Consider the following 12,478-nt stretch of genomic DNA (forward strand, 5'->3'; position numbering starts at 1 on the left):
CTGCTGAACTCCATCAGTGAGGCTTCATTCCCTCTCCTCTTGCATCCGTGCCCAGGAGCGGTGGGATCCTGCAGAGACTCTCGGTACCTTTGCTCTGCTCCTTCCCAAAGTGCTGATGTCTCTCCACAGGTGTGGGCCCTGCCTCTGTGATGGTGGGGAACCTGGTTGCTGGGAAGCGAATCGCTCAAGCCTCTGGGAGAGATCTGGGTCAAATAGAAGACAATGATTTAGTTAAAAAGGTAAACCAGTGTTTGTGACAACTGCAGAATGGGAAGGAGTTTCCCCTCCAGCTGGGTGCAGAGCAGCGGTGGGAAGCACTGAAGGAGAAGCTGGTGTTGAATTCCTGCCTGTCTCTTCCAGCACCAGTTCCTGACTGAAGTGTTGCAGTGGAGAGCTCAAGCGACTCCTGACCACCCACTCTTCCTTTTGTTGAACGCCAAGGTACAGTCAGTGCTGAGTTGTTGGGTTTTAAGGTCCACATGTTATCCAGCTGGAGAGCCTTTAAAATCTTTTGCCCTCTGCAGTGCCTCTCTTTAGTCTCTGTATCAGATTTTGCCCATAGATTTGTAACTTAAAGCTTGACCCTTTGACTCTGTAGGTCCCTTCAGCAAATGACTCTCACGGTTCGACGCTTCATTTTAAAACTGAGCGTGTTTGTAGGTCCCACTGGTTCCTGTATCAGTTAATGCTGTATCCCTGTTGAGTATATTCTGGCAAGGTTCTGGTGCAAGAAGACTTGAACTGACTCCCTGGAAGGTAGAACTTTCTAGAGCAGATCTAACTCCATCTCTATCCTTTGATACTGTAGTGGATGAGTGGCTCACTGAGCGCCAGCAGCCTTTAGGTAGAGATAACAGCTCATAGCTGTAGCCTCCTGCTAGCCAGCAAGCTTGGGTTTATTTCACAGCAGCCAGTTTGTGTTGTGCCAGCCCCTGTTCAGAGCATTTTTGTCTCCTTTCAAGGGAACCACTGTGTGCACGGCCACCTGCCTTCAGCTGCACAAAAAGGCTGAAAGAATCGCATCAGTGCTGTGTGACAAAGGCCATCTCAATGCAGGAGACAATGTGGTGCTTCTTTATCCTCCTGGTGAGTCCCACTGGGGAAATACGGCCTGGGCTTTCTTTGGAACCTCACTGGGATCTGGAAATATGGGAAAGACACTCAGTGCTAGTGAGAGGCGCTCACTGGTGTGTCCTGACTGACTTTTGAGTCATTTGACACTTAGCATGTTCTTTTCCTGTATGATGGAGCTGCTTTCCTGTGTGGTTCCTTTGCTTTCCCCATCCCCTATCCCGAGCTTTCCCAGCTTCCTCGTGCTGCCCTTGGTGCTGGGCTGCTGATGTTGCCCACCTGTGCTGTGGAAGTGTCTCCCTTATCCCAGGGGAGCGATGCCTGGAGGAGCAGCAGTGCCCTGCTGTGTCCCTCCGGTGTCCCCCAGTGCAGCTGTCGTGTCCTTGCAGGCATCGAGCTCATCACGGCCTTCTACGGCTGCCTGTACTCGGGCTGTGTCCCCGTCACCGTGCGCCCGCCCCACGCCCAGAGCCTGGTGGCAACGCTGCCCACAGTGAGGATGATCGTGGAGGTGAGTGGCAGGGGTGCAGCCTCAGGCTCCAGGGGTGTCACACGGAGCGTGGGCGGAGCAGGGCTGGATTGGTCACGGGCTCCAGAGGTGACACAGAAGTCACACTGACCCGCTGCAGGGGTGACACAGCTGACCAGCCTCGTGCTGTCTGTGTGAGAGGGATCGGGGCACATCTTGGGGCTGAGGGGCAGTGTTCTCATTCATCAAATGCCAGAGAGAACCACCTCCTCACAGACAGAGTGCAGTGCTTTCTGAGAACACCAACATGATGTTGCCACCCAGAATTTCACCTTGATGCTCCTTATTGCTGGGGAAGTCCAAATCCTGCAGTTAAGCCACTTCCCAAGCCCAGTAACCAAGAGAGACCATGGGGAAGAAGGCTGGATCTTGCTGTGTCATCTGGATCTTGCTGTGTCACCTTCTCCCCTGCTCTGGAGGTTCTGACAGGGTCTGTGCAGGCTGGGCTGCGCTGGGGGTTTAGTGAAGGGGAAGCAGAGCAAAGCGTGCAAAAGCCAGAGGAAGGATTGCTGAAGGTTTGCTGAAAGAAATTGGCTGCAGATGATAGAATGGTCTCTGAACATCAGCTCTTGCAGTGGCAGTGCTGCTGGGACACGCTCTTGTCTCTTGTTTCTGTGAGTGTTGCTCTTTCCAGGTCAGCAAAGCCGCCTGTATCCTCACAACCCAGACCTTGATGAGGCTGCTCAAGTCCAGAGAGGCAGCTGGTGCTGTGGATGTGAAAACCTGGCCAACCATCATCGACACAGGTGAGCTCCCTGGGCCAAGAGGCTCCTTGAAGTTCTGTGGAGGGGTGACCAGTGACTTCCAAAGGGACTGTCCCCATTTCATTGGGTGGCTCTTGAAAATTTGTTTGAATATTAGCAAAAGGTATCCAAGATGTGCCCTTGTTCCCTGAGAACTCTCCTGTATTGAGCTGTGCATGGGAAATGATTGCAGTGACAACAGTGATTGCTGGAGACAACTTTAATCTGCTTAAGACAAGGGCGAGTTGGTCTTTTCTCCCTTTTCCTGAGAATAAATAATTTTCTTTGTGGGAGCTTTGGCAAGAGTCTTGCCACACACTAGTCTGTCTCTTCAGGAAAGAGAATTAATAGAAAGCTTTATCCTCCATCTCTGGCATTTTAAAAGTTGTGTTCTCCTCTCAAATAACCAGCTGAGGAACCAAAATCAACCCCTTTGTTCCTCTCTTGCACAGATGACTTGCCCAGGAAACGGCCAGCCCAGATCTATAAGCCACCCACACCCGAAATGTTGGCATATCTAGATTTTAGTGTTTCTACAACAGGCATGCTCACAGGAGTAAAGGTACAGTAACGGGTTAGGAGATGGGCATTCGTGTCTTGTCTTTGCCTCACCCTCTGAGCCGCCTCCCCTTGACCTCCACCTCCAACCTGTAGCTTAAACAAAGACCCTGATTTTCTCCTGCCAAAGCTGTGGGTTTCCGTTCACCGAGTTAATTCTGCCGTGGAGGAAAACAGGTCTCCACAGTGGGATCAGGAATTCTGCTGCTGCCTCCCGCTGGAGAGCTGCCTTGGGAGAGCAGCAGAGCTCTGAGCTCCGCTGGCCTCCACCAAGAGCAGAGTGGGGATGCAGTCAGAAAAGAGAGGATAAGAAACTGAAAAGGAAAGCCTTAGGCTGTTGTTAATGCTCATGTGTGTTTGGAGTTGGAATCACAGGATAGCTGGGGTTGGGAGGGACCTCTGGAGATCCCTCAGTCCGAGGCAGGGTCACCTGGAGCAAGTGGGTTTGGAATGTCTCCAGAGAGGAAGACTCCACGACCACCCTGGGCAGCTGTTCCAGTGCTCTGCCACCTCTTTGGAAAGAAGTTCTTCCTCATGTTGAGGTGGAACTCAAACAGCTGCAGCTTCAAGTTTAACTGTTGGTGTCACTGTTGGTGTCAGGGCCCTGCAGTCTCTGCATCTGCTGTGAAAGCTCAGGAGCCAAACCATGGGTTTGCCCTCACAACACCTCCCCATGAACTGCCTTTGCTCTCACCTGCCCGTGGCGGGGATTCCCTGGGGGGTGTCCTGGGCCTCCAGCAGTGTCCCCTGTGTTGCAGATGTCCCACGCTGCCGTCAGTGGCCTGTGCAGGGCCATCAAGCTCCAGTGTGAGCTCTACTCCTCCCGGCAGATTGCCATTTGTCTGGACCCCTACTGCGGGCTGGGATTTGTGCTCTGGTGCCTTTGCAGGTAGGACTCGCTGGGGGGAAAGGGGCAGATGAACTCTTGGCTGGTTATAAATGGGAAATGGGTCCTTCTGGGTGTAATTACAGACGTGTTGACATTACAAAATGACTTAATTTGCAGTGAGGGGGGGAGCTTGTCTTGGAACTGACAACAGCATGTTCCCGTTTGCTGCAGATTAGCAAGATGTTATCCCATCTTGATTATGTGTGTTTGTGCTGCCAAATATTCCTGGCTTCAGAATGTTTCTCTTCCCTTTCTTCCTTGATTACATGTTGCAATAAGGGAGTTTTTGTTCTGCGTGGGGTTGAGCCAGTTCTCTTCCTTCACTGTCAGTGTGTGTTTGTGTGTGGATAAATTGTTATTCTTGTACAGTAAGTTGCATTTTTAAAATGCTGCTGCCCCAGTTTGCCTCAGCTGCAGTCCCACAACCTGCCTTTGGACTAGCAGGAACGTAATGTGCAAATACAGTAAATATTAATTTAAAGATAACTGCAAGCTTCGCTAAAATGTTTTCTCCCTTGATGTTCTTCACAGTGTGTATTCTGGACATCAGTCAATTTTAATTCCTCCTATGGAGCTGGAATCCAATCTTTTTCTCTGGTTATCTACTGTCAGCCAGTATAAAATAAGGGACACTTTCTGTTCCTATTCAGTCATGGAACTGTGCACAAAGGGACTTGGAAACCAAGTTGAAATGTTAAAGGTAAGAAATGTTTCCTGAGTGTTATGTTACATAAATTAAGGGAACTCTGGTAATAAAGCAAAGTGATAGGATTGTTAAACACAAATATTCCTGTCGCACAAGTCTCCAGGGGTGCTCCAAAAGCCAATCTCCAAAAACTGCAGCCCCAGGAGAGGAGAGGATTGGGAAGGAGCAGGAGCTCCGGCAGTGCAGGGAGCACCTGTCAGGGAGTGTCAGGGCAGCCCTGAGCAGGGAGGATCCCAGCACTGCTCTGCAGCAGATTCCTTATGTAACAGTCTGCAGTGGAGGCTCAGACCAGCACATGATGGAAAGCACATGTCAGGAGAGCTGCTCAATGGAGGTGTGTTCTCCTTGGAGATGAGAGACAGGAAAAAAATAGCTCCATGACATGCCTGAGGTGGCTTTTTCCCTGGGGTTTCCTGGAACAGTGGCTCTGTGAGATGAAGGCTCAGCCTTGTTCTCTGGGTGGCACAGAGCTCTGCAGGTGCCTGGGCTGTGCCACCAGGTGAGCAGCACATGGGAACTCCTGCCTGCTGCTGGTCAGGCCATAGAAATAATAATGGCTTCAGGTCCCAGTGTTGTTGAAGAGGCAGTGCAATCCCAGTGGATGACTTTACTCTCCCTGGGTTTGGTTTCCATCTGTATAAGCAGCGACTCAGAGGTGTCACCTCGGCTGAGCAGCTCTGCTGAGAGCTGAGGCAGGGGAGGGTCAGTGCACGTCTCGCTCTGGCTGCGTTTCCAGGCTCTGGTCAGACACAATTTACAAAGAGAACCAGAAAAGGGAAGGTAACTTGGAACACAAGGGCTGGGTTTGTCCTGCATTTCCTGGGTAATTTCAAGGGCTAAGAAGCAAATGTCACTTCTTGAGAGGGGCAGATGAACACCTCCAGCCCTTTGCCTCGTGTGTTGTGTGCAGGCCCGAGGCATTAACCTGTCCTGTGTGCGGACCTGCGTGGTGGTGGCAGAGGAGCGGCCGCGGGTTTCCCTCACTCATTCCTTCTCCAAACTCTTCAAGGACATCGGGCTGTCGTCCCGAGCCGTGAGCACCACCTTTGGCTCACGGGTCAACGTGGCCATCTGTTTACAGGTACGGCTTCCCAGGGCCCTTTGTTGTCACTGGCACCCGACTCCAGACTCCAGGCTTGGTTGTATTCCACACTTCCCATCTGCACAGGCTTCTGAAGCCCAACATCTGCCCTGTAGAAAGCAGCTGGCACAAGATTTAAGCAGCTTCTCTCATTTTCAGCTGCCAAATCATTTCACAGATGCTCAAAACAAGTGAAACATGAATTAGAGCTGTTTATTTCCACATAAACAGCGCCTGGTTGCTCCAGGCTGGTGGCTGAGAGGGCTTGGGGTGTCTCCCGCCTCCCCAAGGCTCCTTCCCACAGAGGTGTTCCAGAAAGTCACCTGCTTACTGAAGGGCTTCCCTTAGTGCAGCTGCAAAGGTCGGGGAATATGAGTAGGAGCTCTGCTGCAAGAAACCCCTGGAAATGTTTCTGGGCTCAGGCAGAAGTTACCCTGACTGCTCTAAATACATCACTGGTTTTTAAATATTAACTCCCCAGGGAACATCTGGGCCTGATCCCACCACGGTGTATGTAGACCTGAAATCCTTGAGACATGACAGGTACTGTAAGTTCACTTAAACCAATTTATTAACTACATAAAATCCTGTGGTGGTGCTGAGTTTTCACACCGCTCCGGAGACTTCTGCTCTTTTTTCCCCTGACAACATTTTCTTCACCTTCAGAGTCCGTCTGGTGGAACGAGGAGCTCCACAGAGCCTGCTGCTTTCCGAGTCTGGGAAGGTAATTCCATGTCTCTCCACTTCCCCCAGCCCTTGTGCTGCAGCTGGGAAGGACAGTCCTGTGGCATGGGAGGGGGTGGCACTTGGTTCCACGGTCCCTCTGCACAGTTTGATTTATAAGGAATCACCCGTTGATTTAGGAGGGTGTTTTGCTGGAACTATTGGGACAATTTGGTCCCATTTGCAGTAAATGAACCCTATCAGAAGAGTGGGCTCTGGTGTCCTTGAGATCAGCCTGTGTTTGGGATTTACTGTAGCTCCTACTCCCTCATGGCTTAACAGAAAGAGGTTTCCCAGTAGTTTTTTAACTGAATTCTTCAAAATCAAGGTCTAACAATGCGTACAGGCCCAGAATATCTTACCTGTGTGGCCCTGGAGCCTTGCTGTACCCGTCCTGGCCTGTTTTATCCCTGTTTGTGGTGTCCATGGGTGAAATCCTGCCCTGAATGAACAGCCTGCGTGGTTTTTTTGTGCTGAAGATAACCCAACAGGGATTGCACATTCCTTCTTGTGCTCTTTAGATTCTGCCTGGAGTCAAAGTGGTCATTGTCAATCCAGAGACAAAAGGGCCTCTGGGAGATTCTCACCTTGGGGAGGTAAGTGCAGGTTTTGCTCCTTGGGGACCTTTTCCTGCTGCTCCTTGGGCTTTTCTCTGCTGGGGGGCAGTTTGGAGCTGTGATAGAGGCCTTTTAAAAATGAATTATTGCTGGAGCATTCAGAATTTGGGTGTTATTTCACTGTCAAGTTTAAAGAAAACCCACTTGAAGAGAAGCTTGTTCCACCCTAAGTCTTGCAAACTGGCTCCCAAATAGTATCATTTACATTTGGCTTTCCTTATCTTGATTACACACCAGTATATTGATCTGTATTGATGGATTATTATCCAATTCTGGATAAATTTGTGTTAAAAATCCACAGTTTATTTACTCAGTGAATCCTCAGTTGCAGTTACTGCAAGAGCAGATCTCAAGATGCATTTTTAAGCTTCTGCAGGATATTTGCAGGTTTGAGCTGAATGAAGACCGTTTTCTTGATCTGAAAAATCACAGATAAAACCAGAAGCGTCTCATTACAGTTCCTTTACCCACCCCACGTCACCACCGGGCAGATGCTCGGGGTGGGCAGTGTCGGGATCTGACCCTTTCGCCCTCCCTACACAGATTTGGGTGAACAGTCCCCACACAGCCAGTGGCTACTACACCATCTACGACAACGAGACCCTTCAGGCTGATCACTTCAACACCCGCCTGAGCTTCGGGGACGCGGCGCAGACGCTCTGGGCTCGCACGGGGTACCTGGGCTTCGTGCGGCGCACGGAGCTCACGGCGGCCAGCGGAGGGGGGGCTGGACACACCTGCAGGGCCCCGGGCAGCCTGGGCATTCCCGTGGGCATCTCACCTGCTTTAACCAAGGGCAGCACCTGGGTTATGGCAGCCCCCAGTGTTGATCCAGGCTGGGGATGAGCAGAGGGAGCAGCCCTGGGGAGAAGGGGTTTAGGGGCTGGTGGGGGAGAGCTGGACGTGCCCCAGGAACCCCCCGAGCCTGGGCTGAGGCCCCTCTGTCCTGCTCAGGTGAGACCCCACCTGCAGAGCTGCCTCCAGGCTGGAGAAGAGAAGCTTTGGGGGATCTAATTGTGGCCATCCAGTGCCTGAAGGAGCTGCAGGAAAGATGGAGAGAGACCTTTTACTGGCTGCCCCTGGATCCCTGGCAGTGCCCAAGGCCAGGCTGGACATTGGGGCTTGGAGCAGCCTGGGATAATGGGATGTGTCCCTGCCATGGCAGGGGTGGAATGGAATGGATGCTCTCTAAGGTCCCTTCCAATGCAAACCATTCTGGGATTCTTTCGCTTATACAAAAGACAATTTGTTTTATCGAAATTCCATTTATTACACCTCCTCTCCTCTCTCCCCAGAGCGCCACGATGCCCTGTACGTTGTGGGAGCACTGGATGAGACTTTGGAGCTGCGGGGGCTGCGGTACCACCCCATCGACATCGAGACCTCGGTGTCCCGAACCCACAGGAGCATTGCTGAATGGTAAAACAGTCCTGAGGAGCGGAGTCATCCTAGCCCAGCTGAAGTGTAGCAGTTTAGGCAAAGATGCAGGGTTTTATCTGAAAAAGAATAGGGAAATTCAGGGGGTTTTGTGTTGCCATCAGCCAGTCATGCATGCGATTTCCCATCTGCAGATGAGAACAGACTCGGTGTTTTCTCACAAGCCTTAGTTCAACACAGAAATGATGATTTCCTTCTTCGGGGTGCAAAGAGCCATTTCTGAGTTGGGTTCCTGTGTCACACAGGTAGTGCTGAGATAGGTCTGATTTTTGTCACATCAGGACCGAGTCATGTTGGAGTTAGGTTGGAAATGCAGCCCAGAGCAGGTGGGAACCTCTGTCTAAGGATAAAGAACTGGAAACTTTGGATCTTCGTGGCAATAATTGGGTTTTGTGTTGATTTTCCTTTGTCGTTTCAGTGCCGTGTTCACCTGGACCAACCTGCTGGTGGTGGTGGTGGAGCTGTGTGGCTGTGAGCAGGAAGCTCTGGATTTGGTTCCTCTGGTTACCAACGTGGTCCTGGAGGAACATTACTTGATTGTGGGTGTGGTGGTGGTAGTGGATCCTGGAGTTATTCCCATCAATTCCCGAGGCGAGAAACAACGGATGCACCTCCGGGACAGTTTCCTGGCGGATCAGCTGGACCCCATTTACGTGGCCTACAACATGTGACAGGCAGAACTGCAGCACCACGGAGTGATGAGGGTGGTTATGGAAGTGAAGCTGGTGAAAATTACTAATACTTGATCTAAAGTTTGAGGTTGCTGCCACATTCCCTCCCTCCCTCCCTCCTGTCCTGGGGGTTTCGGTCCCAGTGGGGCGAAGGAAATGTGGGAAGCAACAGCAAACGTTTGTAACCGTTTACTGAACCATGAGCTTTAGAGAACTGCAAAGTGGGAAGGTGTGTGAGCTACGAAATCCCCAAGGCCTTTACAGTAGTGTTACTTTTTCACCCGTTGTACATATTTGTATTTTTATCTAATCCTGGGTTAGGATTCTATAAGGGGAGGGTTTATTTAGTTAAGATAATAAACTATTAAGAAAAGGGTCATCAGAGTTCTGCAGTTCCCTACTCCATGATCTCCTTTGCATCTGGAGCTGTTCATACCACGGGATCACACAACTTATTGACAATTGTGCCATGACCAAATCAATAACTTACAGAATCAGAGTTGCTTATTCATATAGAGATTTCTGGAATTTAAAAATAATTTTGCCTATATTTTAAATATGTAAATATTATTATACATAATTCACTTAGATAGAAAATTAACTTGGCTAGTGAGGACAGCTGAAGGTTGATGTTTTTAAGGACAGGTGACTTTTGTGGTCCTCAGCATCCTGGCATTGGCTTAGACACAATGTGAGATGCTCCCACCTTCCCCAGGCTTCTGATTTCATTTGTATCTTCATTTTGGCCAGAAGTGTGTAGAACCCTTTGGTTTTAAGGCACATCTTTCTCCAAGAGGCTGAATCCAGCATGGAATTGGGTAGAAATGGCAGTGCAAGTCCCAAAAGGAACTGAGGGACAGCCTCTGCCTCATCCTGTGGCACCAGGTGTGGAAAGGAAAGACATTCCTCAGGCTGACACACAGGTGAATTCCCTGCTTGTGCCATTCAGCCAGGACTCCTTCAGCTCGCTGTAGACAGAGCAAGAACTGCTGTAAATAGGCTTCAGTGGGAGCAAACAGCCCAGATTTCCTCAGAGCATTCCCTGAAAGAACAGGAGAATTCCAGGTTCAAGCCGGACGCAATTTTTCTTCTACAGGAGGAGACTAATTCTGGCAAACACCTTGTTAAATAACGGTGTGAGCATTGCTATCCCAGCCTTCCACATCCTGTGTCGGCTCCAACCTTAGGGAATGGGAAGAAAGAGAAGCCTTAAAGCAGCAGGTACAAGCTCTTCCTGCTGGGAAGCAGTTCCATACGGGCTGGGGGAGAGCTGGTGGTTGAGCTTTGACTCAAAATTACTTTTTTTTTTTTTTTTTTTTTTAAATTCTTCATCCTCTAACAACAATTATACTTCTTTGGGTGCTAATATATGATTTTGGAAGCCTTGGGAGCTGCTACCAGATCCTGCAACAGGGGTTTTTTTGAGTCAGATGTGGTATACAGTGTAAATAAACTTTTCAGATGTTCCAGATTACCTCACGCAAAGTTTTTAGGCAGTTTTTAAAAGGTTTATGGTTTGGACTTGGAAGATCCTGTGGCAGTTAACTGGAGCAGAATCCAGTGGATCCACGAGCAAACCCCACAAAACAGGAGCTTTAAAGCTCAGATAAGAAGTTTCAAATGATATTTTTGAGAAATATTTGGTGGGGGAATAGGAACTGGAAGTTTTGTAGCAGGTCTGGACTTAACGTGTTTGCAAACACTTCGGGTTTCGGGGGCACATTTTGGAACCTTTTCTGTGTTTTCCACAGTATCAGCCAACGCTGCAGAATATGCACAAAACCTTCAATATATTTAGTTTTAACAAATTGAACACAAAGTGGGGACAGTGGCAGGTGAAACTGTGACTAAAACAGTTGGTCCTGCAGCTTATTTTGGGTGTAAAGTGCACAAGGGTTGTTCTCCCTTTTCAGCCAGAAAATTCCTGTTATTCCATGTTCTTTGTCACCGTTTTTGTGTTTCCTGCACAGCCCAGGCCTGGCCAAGCAGCTTCCCTCCAGTGTGACCTTTCCAGGGAAAACTGTGGTGGTCTTGAACCTTTTTCTTTACTCAAAGCTTTAGATAAATTGTTTCAGCAAACATTTTTTGTCCGCTGAAGTGGATTTTAAGTCCAATTCCTGGATTCTTTTATTTTTATTCATGATTTTTCACAAATAAAACAATGTGTGTATGAATTCCATCAAACATGGCAGATGGAATTCCTGAAATGGCATTTTTGAACGGGACTGGATTGATTTTTTTTTTTTTTTCCTTATTTTTTGTTTGGATAGGTACTGATAGCTTCCTATGGTTTGAGGTTTTATCTTGCAAGTTTCCTGTGTGCTCCAGATCTTCCAGCACATTCCATTTCTCTGTGCTGGAGAACTGCAGGATACAGCCGTGCCCATGGAATGAGAGAACGTTCCAGGGACAAGGAGAAGCTGGTTTGCCTTCCCTGAATGCTTTGTCCATGTTTTGGCACAGTGCTGGAGAGGAGGAAGGAGGGAGCTGCGACCCTGGAATCCCCAAATTCCACCTCCAGCTCTGCTCAGGACTTGCCGTGAGCCTTCCACAGGTCATTCCACTCCTTCCATTCCTTCCTCTGTAGCTGGAGATGATCTTTCCATATTTTTTTGGGAACAAAGCAAGATCCTTCACTCCAGACACTGGCAAGTGGGCAGGGCTGGGTGCTTTTCCCAAAGAAACAGCCTCTTCCCTGGTTTGACTCTGCAGCTGCTGGGGTTGCACAGGGCACATTATTCCCTTCTCTCACCCCTCAGGTTCCAACTTAACTGCAGTGAAACTGAAAAACTGGGAGTTCTTCCCACTGGACTAAAGTATTTTGTGTGTCTCACTGTTTCTGAATCTTCCCTGAGCAAATGCTGTGGGAACAGGACAGTTTTGTCCAGTTTTGTTAGAATTTGCACTTCATTTCTGGTTTAAATCAATTCAGCTGTGTCCTACTAACTGTCCTAAAATAAGGTTATAAAAACCAGATCAATTTTAGCCCTAGATGCATTTTTTTTCCTTTTATTTCTGTCAACCTCTTTCCCATTGTCCAATCCAGACTCTGGCATTCTGTAATTATGTATAAAGGTTTTATTTATTTAAAATTAGCTTAGTTACATTTTTAAATTTAACACCTGGCTGGACAGTGTCCCATTAACGCATTGATTGTGTTTCCTTTGTCTTGTGTTAATAAATATTGATGCCTGGTTGCTTGTTTAGTCCTTCCAGCGCTGTTTCCATGAAGGAATTTTATTTTTAAGGAAGGAAATGCGGGTTAAAATTGATCCTGGGCAAGGGGCGAACTTGTAAGTATCTTATGTTTTGTCAGTTGTATCGAGAAGTGTTGGAGCTCTGAGGGTGTGAAGGAGCTAGGCTGGGCAGTGTCCTGTACCTGTAACTTTGGGAATCTGAGCTTCTGGGGATCAGAGCAGGGAGTAGAGCTAAAGAAGGGGCTGGAGCAGCAAA

At 48.9% G+C, this 12,478-nt stretch overlaps 1 protein-coding gene across 3 annotated transcripts in view; it reads left to right on the plus strand.

Moving 5' to 3' along the window:
* DIP2B (disco interacting protein 2 homolog B) overlaps positions 1 to 12,240 on the plus strand; it is a 46,605-nt gene extending 34,365 nt beyond the window's left edge. For all 3 annotated transcript variants that reach the window (XM_017730753.1, XM_017730754.1, XM_017730755.1), the window contains 15 exons: positions 130 to 239; positions 361 to 441; positions 963 to 1,086; positions 1,461 to 1,582; positions 2,235 to 2,346; positions 2,796 to 2,905; positions 3,660 to 3,790; positions 4,322 to 4,490; positions 5,407 to 5,577; positions 6,059 to 6,120; positions 6,244 to 6,301; positions 6,822 to 6,896; positions 7,461 to 7,638; positions 8,213 to 8,336; positions 8,773 to 12,240. In XM_017730753.1, the coding sequence (XP_017586242.1) occupies positions 130 to 239; positions 361 to 441; positions 963 to 1,086; positions 1,461 to 1,582; positions 2,235 to 2,346; positions 2,796 to 2,905; positions 3,660 to 3,790; positions 4,322 to 4,490; positions 5,407 to 5,577; positions 6,059 to 6,120; positions 6,244 to 6,301; positions 6,822 to 6,896; positions 7,461 to 7,638; positions 8,213 to 8,336; positions 8,773 to 9,025 (1,880 nt within the window). In that variant the 3' untranslated portion in view covers positions 9,026 to 12,240. The remainder of the gene's footprint in view (positions 1 to 129; positions 240 to 360; positions 442 to 962; positions 1,087 to 1,460; positions 1,583 to 2,234; positions 2,347 to 2,795; positions 2,906 to 3,659; positions 3,791 to 4,321; positions 4,491 to 5,406; positions 5,578 to 6,058; positions 6,121 to 6,243; positions 6,302 to 6,821; positions 6,897 to 7,460; positions 7,639 to 8,212; positions 8,337 to 8,772) is intronic.
* The last annotated feature ends 238 nt before the right edge of the window (positions 12,241 to 12,478 follow it).

This window comes from Corvus brachyrhynchos, unplaced genomic scaffold (assembly GCF_000691975.1).
Source record: "Corvus brachyrhynchos isolate BGI_N302 unplaced genomic scaffold, ASM69197v1 scaffold933, whole genome shotgun sequence".
Lineage (NCBI taxonomy): Eukaryota > Metazoa > Chordata > Aves > Passeriformes > Corvidae > Corvus > Corvus brachyrhynchos.